General features: G+C 38.2%; 1 protein-coding gene across 4 annotated transcripts; it reads left to right on the forward strand.

The window, feature by feature from the left end:
* The first annotated feature begins 826 nt into the window (after nt 1-826).
* arvcfa (ARVCF delta catenin family member a) lies at nt 827-13919 on the forward strand. 4 transcript variants are annotated; one of them, XM_065264569.2, is made up of 17 exons: nt 827-1175; nt 3848-3985; nt 4671-4772; nt 5861-6755; nt 8406-8589; nt 8646-8781; nt 9456-9624; nt 9826-9843; nt 10047-10118; nt 10375-10502; nt 11916-12066; nt 12229-12421; nt 12526-12637; nt 12731-12818; nt 12977-13053; nt 13144-13252; nt 13334-13919. In XM_065264569.2, the coding sequence occupies exons 1-16, from the start codon at nt 1155-1157 to the stop codon at nt 13234-13236; spliced, it is 2577 nt and encodes an 858-aa protein (XP_065120641.1). In that variant the 5' UTR covers nt 827-1154; the 3' UTR covers nt 13237-13252; nt 13334-13919. The 4 variants fall into 4 exon arrangements, with proteins under 4 accessions (XP_065120641.1, XP_065120646.1, XP_065120649.1 ...); XM_065264574.2 differs by having other exon boundaries at nt 8664-8781; nt 13334-13918; XM_065264577.2 differs by lacking the exon at nt 9826-9843.
* The last annotated feature ends 3274 nt before the right edge of the window (nt 13920-17193 follow it).

Here is a 17193-nt window from a genome sequence, read left to right on the forward strand (position 1 = left end):
TGGCTTTTATGCGATGTTGAAACGGCACAAAACTACATTTGTGCAATGTCAAATGATATTCCATAAAAGGAATATGTCATGTTTATTTTAAGCCCCCAACATCATTTTATCTTCTCATGTTCTTCTTTATCTTGATGTTTTCATTAAATCCCACAGACACATTGAATGTCTAAATCATGCGATGGATTCACATTGGATTGGTGAACTCCACCTGTTCACTTCTGGTCAGAAGTTTGTACTGCTTTGTACCAAAGTTTCTCATAATTATGTCATTATTATGATCTGAAAATATTAGCCAAACATGTCTGAAATAGGCTTCAACTGATGAATCAGATCAGGAGGATGTATTAGTCGTATAATTTTTCATTCATTTCAAACTGCCTGCTCATGAGATGATCTCCTTATAGTGAATGGTTAGTAACTGTATGTGAGTTGTGAATCTCTTCATGTCTCTCACACAGATGAGTGTGTTTATAGCAGTGAGTGACAGATGCTGGCTGCGGGTGATGATGGTGTCTGTGCTGGAGAGTACCACACATCACCAAACATCATCAAACATCATGCAGTCTGATGTTAACTGCTCCTCCTCTCTGATAAATAATAATAATGTCACAGGAAAAATCAAAGTGAAGTTTGAACCCTTTAGGTTAACAGCTCTCACATGCGCCACTAGTCTTGTATGATGGAGCTCATGATCTGTGAGTTATGAGAATACATCATGAGTCTTTCTCTCTCTCTCTCTCTCTCTCTCTCTCTCTCTCTCTCTCTCTCTCTCTCTCTCTCTCTCTCTCTCTCTCTCTCTCTCTCTCTCTCTGCTGTGTGTGAGAGAGGGGATCTGTTTGGATGCTCTTTGGATTCGGTCTCTCGTTTCTCCTCCGCTGCGGTAATGAAGTGATTTACAGAATGACAAACACGCACGCGGAGGTCTCGTTCTCCTGACTGGGCCGTGAAGAGCGCGTGAATTACATCGCAGCAGCTATTGCAGAACGCACGCGCGAGGCTGGGGGTGTGTGTCAGTGTATGTGTATGTGTATGTGTGTGTGTGTGTGTACACGTGAGTTCATGTGGACGCATGAGCTGTGATAAAGAATGGCTGCTCATGTGTGAGCTGAAGTAAATCATTATCAAGAGAGAAATCAGTGGAAGCCGTCGTGATGTCTGTCGAGGTGAATGAGGTGAGTCTCTTCTCTTCTCTTCTCTTCTCTTCTCTTCTCTTCTCTTCTCTTCTCTTCTCTTCTCTTCTCTTCTCTTCTCTTCTGTACTTCACGGATTCTCTGCATCTGCTGCATTCAGACCTGCAGCGTGTTAAGGGGTTGGGCTTCAGTCTCTCTGGATCTTTCCATGCATTGCTGCTGCTGCTGCTGCTGCTGTATTGAGCAGTCAATGTTAGATTTGCATGCATGCACATGCGTGTGTTTGTGGATGATGTCATGACACACATGTGGAGATGTAAATGCAGCACATCACAGTCCTTCAGTACTGATGTGTTTGATTTGTGTGATGATGTGTAGCTCGGCTGGATGCAGCACAACTCGACTGGCATACAAAAGCATGCGGCAGCTGCTCGATCTGCTCGTGTCTGATGCAGCTGCGGATCGGACTCTTTTTGCCCTGTGATTTATGTGTTTGTAATGCGCCATTGAGACTCAGTTTGATGATTTTCAGATCTCTGAGAGACTCAACGGGACTGGCGGTAAATGTTTTTAAGGTTCAGTCACATGACGTCATGATGAGCACGAGAAGGTTAAAAACATTCAATCAATCAGACACTAAAGTTCACACGAGCAACATCATTCAATGACACTTAAAATAAGCATGGGCTATTAAACTTGACCCTATTTTTCATATAATATATATCAGAAAAAATGACCCACTTGAAAAAATACTGTAGTAGAGTACTTTAATATTTACTATGGTAAGGTTAAAAACACTATACTGGTATTGTAACGTTACTACAGTTTACTACAGTAAATACCAAAGTATACCACAGTATTTTTCAGTCTTGTCTTTAGATACAAATAAAGAAACGCAAACTCTTGTATAGTCTCACTGTCCTCCTAAATAACTGTGAGTATGTCATATATTATGACAGTTAAATGAGTTAAATTAATATTAGTAATAGTTCAGTGATCAATAATGGAAATGCCTGGTCAACAATGTGTTTAGTCTTGTTTTTTATGTTTTTATTTGTGAATTTTCCATAAGGTAAAAAATATATTTTTAAATAATATTTTAAATGTATTTCAATATATACAAAAAATTGCCAAAAATATGTGCTGAAATTTTAATTTTTTACCAATATATTTTTTTTACCATTTTTTTATATTTTGAAACTTATTTTAAAAATGAATATTTTTTAAAATATGTATATTAACGTCACATTGGAAGATAAACATAACAGGTTTGAAAAGATTAAAATTAAATATATTTTCAACTCCAAAAATATTTATATAAAAAAATGTAATATTTTATACATTTTATACTTTATATTTAAAAAAAAACCCCATTTAAATACAATTATACAAAATATACTATATTACTCTTTACTTTTTACAAAGTGTTAAATCTCAAGCTTTAGTGTTTGTATAACAGAGATATATCATCTTTACATCATGAGTCCTGTAGATGAGAGACGTAATGGTCCTCTATTGCAGAATAAATGACATCATGAGGGTCCGTTTAAAACTGATGCTGGTGTCACATCCATCCTGATGATGGCTTCTGAATTAATGCACAGACATTTCATCATGAGCTTCCATATAAAGAGATTGCTTCATGAGCGAACTTTGACACAGAGAAAAATCCAGTTTCAATAAAGCACAGAGAAACATTCACTGTTTACATATGCAATGAAAGAATCTGAAATATTTACATCAACAAGAGGAATATTTACATTGACATCCGAGTCACTTATATTATAATTACAACAAAATTTCATGAAAATCTGACATCATGTTTAAGTGCTAGATTGGGTCCCCAGTCAACCTTGAAAATGTGATAAAGATCAACCCAGTAACTTAGTTCTGGTAAACCATTCTCTGCAAGCACGTGAAAAAACAGGTCATTGAAATTTGGCTCCCATTGTGATGTCAGAAGGGGATCTTATTATAATAATTCCACCCCTTAATGTGCACTATCCAACCACGGCACTGCCATTTTGTGCAGAGACAAAACATAATTGACAGCACTATTGAGTTTCAATTTCAACAAACCACCATTATGGTGATCAGTGTTTGCATTATCAGCTCATTTGCATTTTAAAGGACACACACAAAAACAACTTATTTTTGCTCACACATACAAAGTGTCAATTTTAACATCTTATAATAAATTATCAGTGGGATATTTTGAGCTTAAACTTCACATATGTACTCTGAGGACACCAAAGATTCTTAAATTTTTTTTTTGAAATGTCTCCTTTGAAGATCGTTGCACAATCTCAGACATTTAAGAAAGTCTCAAGTTTTTTTGAGTCACTGTAAATATATTAGAAGTGTGATGACATCTTAAGTATTTGAGTTTAGTTTGTAGTTAGTGTACTGTAGTGTTTACAGCGAGTGTTTTTGAAAGACTTCTCATGTTTAATTCACAAAAGCATTGAAGAAAAGTTATTCCTCTTATTTCAGAGTGTTTGTGAACACTTCCTCTAATGAATGAGAATAATTTAGAGAAATTGACCAGAGGTGATTTTTTTAAGCCTGTAATTTATGATATTTTTATCAAAGCATCTCCAGAGATCTAATACTGTTTACTATACAGACTTTTATCAGGAGAGTTTGACTGTAAACACACCACTGTCAATGTCACGTCACGTGTATTCATCCTTCTCCTTATTCTTCTCCAAAAGAAACCGGACCCAGAGGAACCACCAGCTGAACCCTCAGATAAAGACGCCAAAGATCAGACAGAAGAACTTCACAGCACGGAAGAGACGACAGATGGGTCTACAATCAAACCTGAAAACTCACCCAACACTGAAACTTATGTAGGATTTCTGTTGTGAGATTATAATGACTAAAATGTTATTACCAGAAATTTAGAAGATTATTTTAAAGGGGACATATCATGAAAACCTGACTTCATGTTTAAGTGCTATAATTGGGTCACCACCCCAGTGCTTCTATCAACAGAGAAAATGTGATAAAGATCAACCCAGTAACTAAGTTTTGGTAAACCATTCTCTGCAAGCATGTGAAAAATAGCTCATTGAAATTCGGCTCCCCTTGTGATGTCAGAAGGGGATCTTATTATAATAATACCACCCCTTAATCTGCACTATCCAACCACAGCACTGGCATTTAGTGCAGAGAAAGAGAGAGAGAAAATAATTGACAGCACAATTGAGTTTCAATTTCAACAAACCACCATTATGGTGATCAGTGTTTGCATTAGCAACTCATTTTTGCTCACACCTGCAAAGTGTCAATTATAACATCTTATAATAAATGATCTGTGGGGTATTTTGAGCTAAAACTTCAGATATGTACTTTGGGGACACCAAAGATTAATTTTACATCTTAAAAAAGTGTTAAATGAATGGGGAAATGTCCCCTTTAAAGTGTTCAAATCATTTATTTTTTATGTTCACTTCATATGAAAGTTTATTTATGGCATCTTAAACTAAATCTAATACTCATGTGTGCTTGGTAATGTTTTTATAATTTCTACAGACTGAAAGTTCTGGTATAGGAACAGAGAAATCCTTCAGTCCTGATTCAGAATCAAATCCACTCAGTAGCAGCAGCAGCAGCTCTCATGAACACATACTAAAGGTACAAACACTTCATTATTCAGAAGTTTTATTTCAGTAGGATTCATATGGGGATCTCCATTTACTCTCATTGTCTTTGGGAAACAACAAATATTAAAGAGATCATCTTATATATGTGTCAGACTCCAATGTCAAATCACTGACTTAGATACAGTATAATAAAATGATTTGTTTGTATACTAACAGATATTCATCATTTGTGTTCACTCAGTCTGTTTGAAATCCTCTAATATCAGATGTCTCGTGATGATGTCAGCTGTATCTTTATTACATTAAACTGTCTAACATTGATTTACTCGACAATATCTCAGTAGGACACATAACATAGAGTTCTCAACGGGCCTGAAAATTACAACCCGACCCGACCCGGCCCGTGGCTTTTAAAGCCCGGACCCGATGTAACCCGACACATCAACTTGAATTATCTGTCCGAACCCGACCCGCGGCCCGACCCCCCCTGCCTTTTTTTTTCTCATACACGTAGGCTATTATCATGACCAGCAGACGGGAATTCAAATCAAGCTTTAATGTTCACGCCTTTTAACAATACAAACAACTAAAACAATAAACTTTAAATATAGGCTATATAAATATGCCTTAAATAAAAATCACACAATAATAAATCAAAAGAACTCAAACATGTACTCAACCAGCGGCTTTTCCTCCTGTAGTAGCAAGCAACGGTGAATTCACCTGCGGCAAGTTTACTTTTCTCCATCTCTTCTTCTCCAGACAACAGGCGTGCACGCAGTGATAGCAATAAGCTCCGGGGCGGATCCGCAACGGATCCGCTCTGAAGCCGGCAGCTCCAGTCTGGAACCGTTGCTGATCCGCGCCGGAGCTTATTGCTATCCCCTGCCCCTCTCTGTCATGCACGCAGCAGCCAGACCAGACTTTCTTTACGGTGAACAGCAGTAATGATTCATAATTTTTTTTCACAAAGGGTAAAATATTAAGCCCGAGGTCTGACCCGACCCGACTTATTTGCTTATATTTTTGGCCCGACCCATTGAGAACTCTAACATAACAGTGTTGTTATAATCGCACAGATGAATGAATCAACAAATGGTCTTATGCCTTCTCCTCTAGGAAGGTTCATCTGAATGTTTGGAGGACTCTCAGACAACATGTCCAGATGACCAAAATCAAGATGAATCTCCACCTCCTGATGCCGAGAAGGAAGATGCTTGTGTGCTTAAACCACTTCAATCTGAAGCCAGTGTGACCTCTGACCCCAGCAGTGAGAACATCAAGGACCACCAATCAGCTCTGTACAGCTTTCTCAATAATTACAGCACCATGCTGCCCAGGTTCCCTCACCACCCGTATTCAAATCTGTCCACCAGGAATTACTTACCGGAAAACTGTTACACGCTGCCGCTGCACAGGGATGGATTCGCTCGAGGCGGACACACGCTGCCCACCTGTAACAACTCTACGAAAGGCGAACAGGACGGCATAGACCCGCGACCCTCCGTACCCATCCTAGCCGGGACTCATCATACGAGGCAGAGTTTAGACCTCTCTGTGGAAGACCACCTGGGTCCGTTGGCCCATCCGTATTTACAGGATCTGTACAGGATGCAAACGCTTATACCGAACAAACGTGCCAGCATGGTGAGCCTGGACACCATTCGCAAAGACCCTCGCTGGAGGGACCCAAACCTCAGAGAGGTCATTGCCATGTTGAGCCACCCCATGGACCCGGTGAAGTCCAACGCCGCCGCGTATCTGCAGCACCTCTGCTATGAGAACGACAATGTCAAGCAAGAGGTCCGACAGCTGAGAGGAATCCCAGTCCTGGTGGCTCTTCTCGACCACCCCAAACCGGAAGTCCACCGTAAAGCATGCGGCGCGCTGAGGAACATCTCCTTCGGAAGAGACAACTTCAACAAAGTGGCTATTAAAAATTCAGACGGCATACCCGCACTTCTGAGGCTGCTGAGGAGATCGAATGATGTGGAGGTCAGAGAGCTGGTCACAGGTGTGTACGACTCTGCTGTAAAGGGGGGACGATTATAAAAACAAAAGTACATTCAGCTGCCTTATGTCATAAAATTAACCCTGACAGAGTGATGTGAACATGACCAGCTGACTCTACATTATTCTACTTAATACACATCTACTTGCCAAATAAATAAAACATGGATGTTAAACATTGATGAGTGAGTGTAAATGATTTTCATTATAGATGATGGAGGAGAGAGCAGAGAGAGACACGACGAGACATTAAACCAACACAACTGAAATTAAATCACTTTCTCAACAATTTGATTAAAAAATCTAAATGTATGTTTGTTAATGTCTCGTTGTTTTAATGATAATGTCATCATGCAGGATTTATGATACTGTAGCACTAGAAACTGGCTCGTGTGCATTATCTGATCTTTTCTACAAATAACTTGATGTTAATATACAGCACCTGCATTTACTCACTGAACTCAATACAGTACATAAAACACGGTTTTAACTTTACATTTATCAAAATACCTAAAATCCAAAAAATTCTTTTAAAATATTTTTTAAAATTTCAGAAAAAATTGTTGCTGCTCGTACTTAATTGTCATAATAATCAATATGAACAATTCCAGTCTGGTTTTCGTCCATTTCATAGCACTGCAACAGCTCTATTTAAAATTACAAATAATTTGTAACTTGGTCTGAGTGCAGCTTTTGACACAATTTCTCATGATATTTTTTCAACTATTGGTATTGCCAATACACATTTAAAATGGTTTTATTTATATCTCTCTGATCGCATTCACTTCTTCCTTAGTTTCTGTTATCACTGGTGTACCCCAGGGCTCTGTCCTGGGCCCTTTGTTATTTAATATATATTTATTATCTACCTTTAACCCACTTGGACATATGCTATGCTGATCCCATTCACATTCCAAACTCCCATTTGCTCTTCCTTAATCTCTCATTGACATAAAATCATGGTTCACTGCAAACTTTCTTAAACTAAATGGCAATAAAATAATTTCTCATTATAGGCACAAACATCTACATTGAACTAATTTTCTAATTTTCTTATTTCCATTTTCGAATCTGTCATTGTTTTCTCAGTTCAAGTTAAGAGTTTTGATGTCATCTTTCATAGCACCCTTTCTTTTACTTCTCATGTAAATAATGTAACTTGGGCTGCTTACTTTCAACTTGAAATATCAATAGGCTTTGTTCCTTTTTCATGACTCAATCAACCACTACTCTTGTTTACAGTCTAGTTTCCTCCTGGCTAGACTATTGTAATTCTCTTCTTATTGGGCTTCCTCATAAAACTCTTCATAAGCTGCAAAATTCTTCTGCCTTCATTATTACTGGTACCCCCTTGATTCATCATATCACACTTGTTTTGCAGCAGCTACAGTGGCTTCCTCTTTTTCCGTATTAAGTATAAAAGTCTTCTTCTTACATTCAAAGCTATCCACAATTTTGCTCTTCATATCTTCTCCATACTTCCACACCTACTCATACTCAAATCCTCCTCTTTCACTTATTTCTTTGGTCCCTCTGTCCATCTTGTAACTATGGGGAATCGAGCTTTCAGTTACTGTGTAAGCATCTGAACTCTGTATATTGATTTTCTTTCATTATTTAAATCTGAATGATGGTGTCCTTCATATTGTGACAGGAACGTTGTGGAATCTCTCCTCTCATGAACCTTTGAAGATGATCGTCATTAACCACGGCCTGCAGACACTGACAGATGAGATCATCATTCCACATTCGGGTTTAAGGGGCGACCCCAACGACCCAGCCCGACCCGGAGACCCGGAGTGGAACACGGTCTTCAAGAACACATCTGGATGTCTGAGGTGATGCTGAAGCTCACTTGTGTTACTCTGTGAGATGTTTTGTGTTTTTCTCTCAGACTGTGTTGCGTTTACAGGAACGTCAGTTCAGACGGCGCTGAAGCTCGACAGAGACTGCGGGAATGTGACGGACTCGTGGACGCACTGTTACACGCGCTTTACTCCGCTGTCGCTAAAAGAGACATGAATAATAAAGTAAAGAGTTACTGTATGATGCATGTTTTTTTTTAATTATCATTTAATGACATTGAGACTGAAAAGTTCAGAAAGTGAGAGGATGATATTAAATGATCTATATTAAACCCAGACGGCAGGTCAACGTTCACTGTTGATTCAACGTTAAGGACAAGGTTGAATCAACGTTGAATTACTTTTTGATTTTGCTAATTGAATTAACGTTGAATAAACAACCACAACAACAACATTATTTCAACAAACTTCAGCGTTGATTTTTAAGCATTTGATTAACCTTTTGCAACCGCTTAGCATTAGCTGTTGGTTCAACATTGAAACAAGAACTGACATTATTTCAACCATATTTCAATGTTAAAGGTCGGTCATCCCTTCTGAAAAATCCAGTTAAGACCAGCATAAACTGGTGAGCTGGTTTTAGCTGGTCTCCCAGCTTGGTTTTGCTGGTCTTTGCCAGGCTGGGAGGACCATCTTAAACCAGCTACTGTCACCTTAAACCAACTTAAACCAGCTACTAGCTTATTCTGGTCTTAGCTGGATCTTCTATAGGGATATGGCTGCTGGGAAGAAATAAAATACTTCTGTATTGATCTATGATGAAATGTCTTTACTCTTCTATGATATTCTGTTGGCATGTATATTTCATTATCTCTATGTGTGTGTGTTTTGTGTTACAGTCAGTGGAGAACAGTGTTTGTATTCTGAGAAATCTGTCATATCATGTTCATAAAGAGGTGCCCGGCGCTGAGAAGTTTCATCTTCAAACAGCCAATCACACTTCAAAATCAGGTGGTCACCATAAGAAGAAAGAAGATCTGGACTGTTTTGGTGGACGGACCACTAAAGGTCAGACAATCTTTCAAAGAAACGGAGCGTAAAGGATCATTAAGAGACGGATCATAAAGGTTGTGTAAAGTAAAGCAGATCAGGAGCTTTAAATAATCAAATAAACAGTAATGTGTGTGTTAGAAATGTGTGCATGCTTTTGTCTTTAAACACTCTGTCTATTTGTTTGTGTTTTTGTTTGTTTGCTGCTGATATCTGCAGAGGAATGGTTTCATCAGTGTAAGTCTGTCACTGTGTGTGTGTGTGTGTGTGTGTGTGTGCGTGCGTGCGTGCGTGCGTGCGTGCATGTGTGTGTAATATTATTATATTAATCTGCCCCAAACTCTGCTCTGGACAACAGCAGCACATGTTTGACATCTTTACATTCTTCAGTGTTGTGATTGTGTTGTGATTGTGTGTTTGTGTGTTTGTTTATTCCACAGGCAGAAAACACGGTGTGAGTGAGAAGAAAGTCAGTAGTGTGGATTTACCCAAAAGGAGTTTACCTATGAGAGGTGCGCTTTGTGTTTTCTTCTCACCAATCCTGAAAGCAGCAGCTGAGAGTTTCTGTTTTCTTTACAACTGACACTGAATTTATTCAAGAGTTTACATTTAGTCTGGGAATCAAACCCATGACCTCATATGTTTGTTGAGCAGCACTGATGTGTGTGAAGAATTACTAAACATTACTGACCGTATGATGATTTCTAAAGCATTTTGCTGTGGTAGCTCATTCACATGAAGAGGTTTGTGAATGTTGTTTCTATTCAGGTCTGGAGCTTCTGTATCAGCCGGAGGTGGTTCGACTTTATCTGTCACTTCTTAAACTCAGCCAGAACCACAACACACTGGAGGCTGCGGCTGGAGCTCTGCAGAACCTCGCTGCGGGACACTGGGCCGTGAGTCAACATCAGACACGAGAGAGAGAGAGAGTTTGTGTGTGTCATTCGCTGGGTTTCCATCACACTGATTTTATGCAAGTTTTGAAGTATTGCATAAGAAACGAGTGATGAAAACGAAAAATTTTGAATAAAAATACCCTCACTTGAGGTGGAGTAAATGTGAATAATGGGAGATGAAAATGTATTTGCCGAATAAATTCTGACGTAGTAAACTTTAAACCCACGTGACTGATTAGCCGTTTCTCAATACCAAGTACGCCAAACTCGGACTTGTGTCCTTCGTAGTTCGAACTTGCAAGTTCAGACTCGGAAGAACGAACTCCTGACGCGAAATGCATTCTGGGAAACTTCGCCTTCATAAGTCCACACAAGTCTCCTCTGATGCATCCTCGATAAAATGGGCGGATCAAGAACACATCCGGGGATTTTATGTGAACTTGGGCTTGATGCGAACTTTGAATTGGAACAGTACTTGGGCCGCGACTGATGACGTTTCACAAGTCCACAAGAACGCAAGTACAGACAAGAACGCATATTGAGAAACAGCTATTGTCTATCTGTATCAGCTGTCGTTGTCTTGACGTTGTCATAATGCCCTTGCTGTTAGCGCCTGCATCAGAAACTCTGCATTCCTTCTTCTGTGCACAGCATTCAGTTTGGCAATTACAAGCTGCACTACTGGTTAATTTATAACTTGCCAAATCATAAGTAAATGATTTTCTAAGTTACCAATACCACAATCATTCGCACGAACAATTTGATGGAAACACACCCATTTGTTTGTTTTTATTTTTTTGTGAATTTTGAAAAGATTTGCTTGACGTTTGGATGGAAATCCAGATACTGCTGTCATCTTCAGTCTCATCTTTTCAAATCCTAAAGAAAGCATGAATTAACTATTTCCCCGCCATTGATGAGTTATCTTGTGAATTAGGAGAAAACGCTTTCCTTTCAATGTCGAGTTTTTACAGAAATCCATATTTCTGCTATTATCCACTAGGTGTCGCTCTTACCCAACTTATAAAACACTCACCCTTCCACTGATCCAAAAACAGTAAAATCTCTATGCATGTTGTGCTCATTGCTTTAAATCTGACCGCAAAAGTCCTTCACAAAAATGCAAGTATCTCAGCTTTTTGCTCAAAATTTGGTATTTTAAAAAAAACTTTCTCATATTTGAGAGGTGATAAAAAGAGAACAAATAAAGGTAGGATGAAACAGGGTTTTTGTGTTTGTTCTTTCATTTGATATATTGTATGTTTATATATTTAAAGAAGAACATTTTGTGGAAGGCATTAAACTTTTGTGAAAATCATTAAAAAAAAATACTGGCGCTGACTGGCAACTTTTTTTTAAATCCTGGCGGGGAAAGAGTTAAAGTCTCCTAATGAAATGTCTTTCTGTTCTCAGTGGTCCAATTATATTCGAGCAACTGTACGTAAGGAGAAAGGTCTGCCGGTCCTCGTCGAGCTCCTTCATTCTGACGCAGATAAAGTCGTGCGGGCCATCGCCATTGCACTGCGAAATTTAGCCATTGACCACAAAAACAAAGATCTCATCGGTACGATTGACAACAGTTTAGTTTTTATTTCTAAAGCTCTCATCAGAATGAACATTACTGTAAGCTTGAATATAACAAACAAGCAGAAGATGATCCGAATGATGTTAGTTAATCTGTGTAATGGATGAACTCGGCTTGACTTTATCTCCACCCGTCCATCAGGGAGTTACGCCATGCGAGACCTGGTCAGTAATTTACCCTGCGGCCAGCAGCGACCCGCCAAGAACCTGGAGGGAGACACGGTGGTGGCCATTCTGAATACCATCCTGGAGATCGTCTCGGATAACCTGGAGAACGCTCGCTTCCTTATTCAAGGACAAGGAATCCAGAAACTGGTGTCCATCAACAGAACAAGGTGAGTTTTAAAACTTCCACAAAAGTGATGTCATTGTAATATTTCCACTGCATGGACGACATCTTGACCGATTGAATGTTTGCGTTTATATTCAAACCCTTCAGCCAATCAGTGCGTGAGACCAAAGCAGCATCACACATCCTCCAGACCGTATGGGCGTATAAAGACCTGAGACAGACGCTCTGTAAGGCCGGCTGGAACAAAACTCACTTTAAGGTAAAAAACATCACTCATCCGCTTGGGCTTATTTCACAAATATCTACTTCATAAAATATGTTGCAGCTGATGAATATTAATGTTATGTTACAGCCGGCCGTCTCTGGTCTACCGAAAAAACAGAAGAACACGAAGCAAGGCAACGATGACATCACACTGCCATTAATGGAGAAAAATCAAGGTCAGCATCACGCCTCAGGTTTAATCGCTGCGGTTTGGAGATGCCTCATGCACACATTACATCCATTAATAAGAGAAGTGCATACTTGTCATTTATTAATGTGTGTTTTGTGCAGTTTTTTGTGATTAATGTAGTGCTGCTGTGTGTGAATGTTTCAGACGGATACTGTCCTGTTGATCCGGTGGAGAGGATGGGAGACGCTCCGTGTCACGTGATTGAGCGGGAATCTTTCCAGGTGCACACTGCCGTTGTTTCTTCACTCATTCACTGTTCAATTTTGATAAAATCTTAGAGAAATAGTTGATGTTAGTGATTTAATGTCCAGGGTGTAAATGAGAAGAGACCTTTCATCAGGACCAGCAGACCTGCGGTTGGTTTAGTGGAGCGAACACCACAGCCACTGGACTCATGGGTCTGATACAGTAAACACCACGGTAAACCCCAAAAATACTCACTGTATCATAAACAATATTTACATATGAACGTAATCTATTTCATATGTTTTTTCTTTGTAGGTTTAAGATCGTCATTATAAACTGATATTATCTGCACAAATCATCACTCGATCAAACCAGAGAAATATTCAGACATATCATAAGCTGTGCAGTGATTTCAACACCAATCAAATGATGAAATATTGGTTTAAACCGTGTGTGACCTGAAAGAAATTCAATCATTTGCTGCTTTGGCAACTTTCACTGTTAACTTTAAGAAATCATTTGACTGTACGTCTTGTTTTAAATCAGATTGTAGTCATATTATGATCGACTTGTATCAATGTTTCTGTTTTTTTTTCTTTTTGTTATTGAATCTTGATATTGTTTTAGATATTTCTGTAATCATTTAGCAGGTTTGGGCCTTTTAATGTACAAAAGAGATAAAATGACAGAATATTATGATGTATGTTATTATTTGACTAAACAGCAAAGACTGAAATTGTACTAAAGACTTTATCAGAGAATAATATATCAGAAATCTATACTTGTTTCATAACATCAGTGATTTAATTGCTTGAAATATAAAAACTAGCAGTTTTATCCCTTCTTAATAAATCTATATCTTTTCATGCATCTAACATAAAATAAAATGAAATTAAACAACTTGTTGCTTTGTGGACAATTTCATGACATCAGTTAAATGAATAGCCTTTCAAACGGTCATAGTGAAACATGTTTTAAACTCCAGAGATTCAACTACAATGAATCAGTGAATCAACAGGCACTTTGTTGAATCCTTTCAAACTGTCGTAAGTCTTTTGAGCATCAGTCAAGTGATTTTTAATGTTAGTAGTGTGTTCACATGTATATTAGTGTTGTGAAAGATTGTTCAGATGTTTTCTTCCTGAAGCAGACCTTTATGGGCTTCTGTGCATTTCTGTTCTGTATTCATGAATCTTTTGAATGGATCCTTTTGGTTCACAGTTGTAAGTAAAGAAAGACTTTAGTCATGTTATCACACTGAAAACTCAACAGTTATTAATAAGTTCACTTCAGTCTCTGTTGTAATTGTTATGCATGACCACATGGTGCCAGTGTGACACAGTGAGAAAACATCTGATTCATTCTCACTGCGTTGAACAAGAGAACAAACTTTCATCAATATAACCATCATTCACTGTTGTGCCGGTAAAAAAAATCATTATTTCATAAATACATGCTTTACAAACACAGGCGGTCTATAGGTGGATGGAGATCTGTAGGTGGATGAAGGTCTGGAGGTGGATAAAGGTCTACAAGTGGTCTAGGTTGGTGGGCGGTCTGGAGGTGGTCTATGGGTGGGTGGAGGTCTGTAGGTGACTGGAGGTGGTCTACAGGTAGATGGAGGTTTTTAACTTCTGTGTGAGCTTTGTTTTGTCACGTATCCTAAAATATGCTTCAACATAATTATCTTGTTTTGTTCCACTTCAGCAAAAAGTTACATTTAAAAATAAAAACATTTATAAAAGTCAGGGCTCTCAAGTTTTATCAAAAGTTTGGAGTGAGATTTCATCTGTTAGGGGAGGAGCCACTTAAATATTTGCAGCAGCGACCCCTCGGCCCCAACCAATTCTCTCAGGTTTTTGGTAGCAGTTAAATTTAATATATTGTTTATAATTGATTAGCACAAATAGAAATTATAACAGTTGGGAAATCTAATTAAAGACAAAGTCATAGAAATTAAATACATTGTTTTATTTCAAAAATACAAATATATAAAAAATTGCCCCAAATGAGCCAACTGAACAGCAACATTGCAGAACTTGCCCTGAGCATTTTAGTTAATTTTCATCTCAAAGTAGCACAGTTATGTAAACTTAGATATTTTTAAGATTAGCTTAAGAAGTACTAAACTAAATGTTTTAATAGTAAGTAGCCTACAAAATTAGTTCGTGGAGAAAGAGCACTTATTATGGAAGTGTACTTTTTCACATAGTGTGCTTTCTGCTGGCCCGGCTGCGCTCGTCAGTTTGACTGGGCTCCGCTATCTTTGCCTAACAATAAAACTTTACCAGACTCTTATCAAACTTTTGAAGGAGTAACCCCTGTCAATACAATTTGATTAGCTGCCTAAAAAGTGGAGAGATGTTCGAATCAACAAACACCAATGCGCTTGAATCGGATTATATCATTATTGTCAGAGGATATTGCCTTCAATGGACGAGCACAGGTAGGTCAAAACTTGCTAGCAGCTGGCTAGTCAATGTTAACTACTTATAAAGCTGTAATTTGCCTTAGCATGAGGTATTATTTAGCTATCTTCCTTACCAGTATTTGTTTTTTTGCGTTTTAACGCGAGTTCAACCATCATTTGGCCGCGGGATTGTGCCATGGTTTGTTGTTTCTGTGGGTTACGATCGGGGGAAACCGCAGTATCTGCGGTATCAAAGCTGGAAAAACAAAGCCAGAACGCAGTAACATCACTTACTGCGGTTTGCCTTGGTATTAGCATGGATTTTGTAGTTACTGCAATTTTGACACCCTCATTTCTCTGAAACGGGACAAAATTGAGACTTTGTCACAAGACAGAACAGATGTCATATAGCTCATTTCAAGCCTTAACTCAATTTCGACCAAGTGTGTAGTTACTGCGCTTTCGCTTTGGACGGCAGTATTAGTATGGTTCAAAAACACTATAGTATTTCCTATAATATTTTTCACCTGGGATTGTTTCAGGTAGCCTCTAGTGTTTAGTACTTTCCTAAAGTTAAAGCTAATTCTGATTGCAAAGCAGTTCGATTTTTTTAATCATTAATAATTTACCTCGGCTATATTTCCCAACAACAGTTTTTATTATCTTTGATCACATTTTTGTGATGTCATCCAAGAATCGTAAAATCAAATTGCTATAAAAAAGAATGCGTTACCTACCGCTTTCATCGGATTCTTCTCTTCCAACTGCCACTTCGTCTGTGTGACGTGAGAATCTATGTTGCCTAGTAACGAATGTGCTTGCAGCAGGATCACGAAATTTACCCAGAAACAACAAATTCTGATTTCTGATTGGCTGGTAGGTGACAATTATATCAGGATGTCTAGTGTGACCGTGTCCGCGGCTCGACAGATATGAACTCGGCAGAGAACTTCTCTCCTGTGCCTCGTTCATTAATTGTATAGAGTGGGAAAAGTTTTCTTATTTTTTCAGCGTGAGAAATACAAGGTGTGGCGTGTGAGCGTGTGAACTGACTGAAATGCGTGATTCTCACGGTCAATGCGTGAGACTTGAGAGCCCTGAATTAAAAGTCTCAGACCTGCTGGGTTGAAACCCTTTAGGGTCCAAACAAACTTCTGTAAGTCAGCAATATCTATAAGTATAATAAAGATGACAGCTAAAGTGTTTATTTCACTTACAGTTCATACCAAAATATCTGTATAGTGGAACAAGAGCCAGCATTTGTTATTATTATACAGTTATGACAAAGGTTATAAAGTTAAATGTGATGTTCAAATATAACTTCTAGTAATGTTTGTTTTTTCATTTTAAAACAACCCTAAAATGATGACGAATCAAAAGCTGTCAAGATATTAAAATTAATATTTATATTAAATTGTTCTTTGCACATTTTACAAGAATTATTGATTAATTATTATTATAAAATTAATTAAATTAAAATTATTTATCATCTGTCACGGATGGAAAACAAAATATTTAGGCTTCCACTGTAAAATCCACTTACATTTGTGAAATACAATTAATTTCTGCTGGACTGAATGAAGAAAGTTAAAGTCATATTTTCATATTTAAAAGCTCTTTTTTTAAATTCACTGAAAGAGTTAAAGTATCTGATGTTTCTTGTAGTTGACAGGTTTCAGTGAGCTGGAGGTGAATCAAGGTATCGATTCTTTCCTAAACAGCAGAAGAAAGTTTAAGCGAGTCATTGTAAGGAATCGACTCTAGA

The sequence above is a fragment of the Paramisgurnus dabryanus genome, chromosome 10, assembly GCF_030506205.2.
Source record: "Paramisgurnus dabryanus chromosome 10, PD_genome_1.1, whole genome shotgun sequence".
Taxonomy (NCBI): Eukaryota; Metazoa; Chordata; class Actinopteri; order Cypriniformes; family Cobitidae; genus Paramisgurnus; species Paramisgurnus dabryanus.

What these genes read in the sequence shown, in the direction of transcription:
- arvcfa (XM_065264569.2), top strand. Translation starts at nt 1,155, where the DNA reads ATGTCTGTCGAGGTGAATGAG. An exon ending in AAAGAGACATGAATAATAAA is followed by an intron (nt 8,782 to 9,455) that starts GTAAAGAGTTAC and finishes TTTGTGTTACAG; the next exon opens with TCAGTGGAGAACAGTGTTTG. An exon ending in GTGTCCATCAACAGAACAAG is followed by an intron (nt 12,422 to 12,525) that starts GTGAGTTTTAAA and finishes CAAACCCTTCAG; the next exon opens with CCAATCAGTGCGTGAGACCA.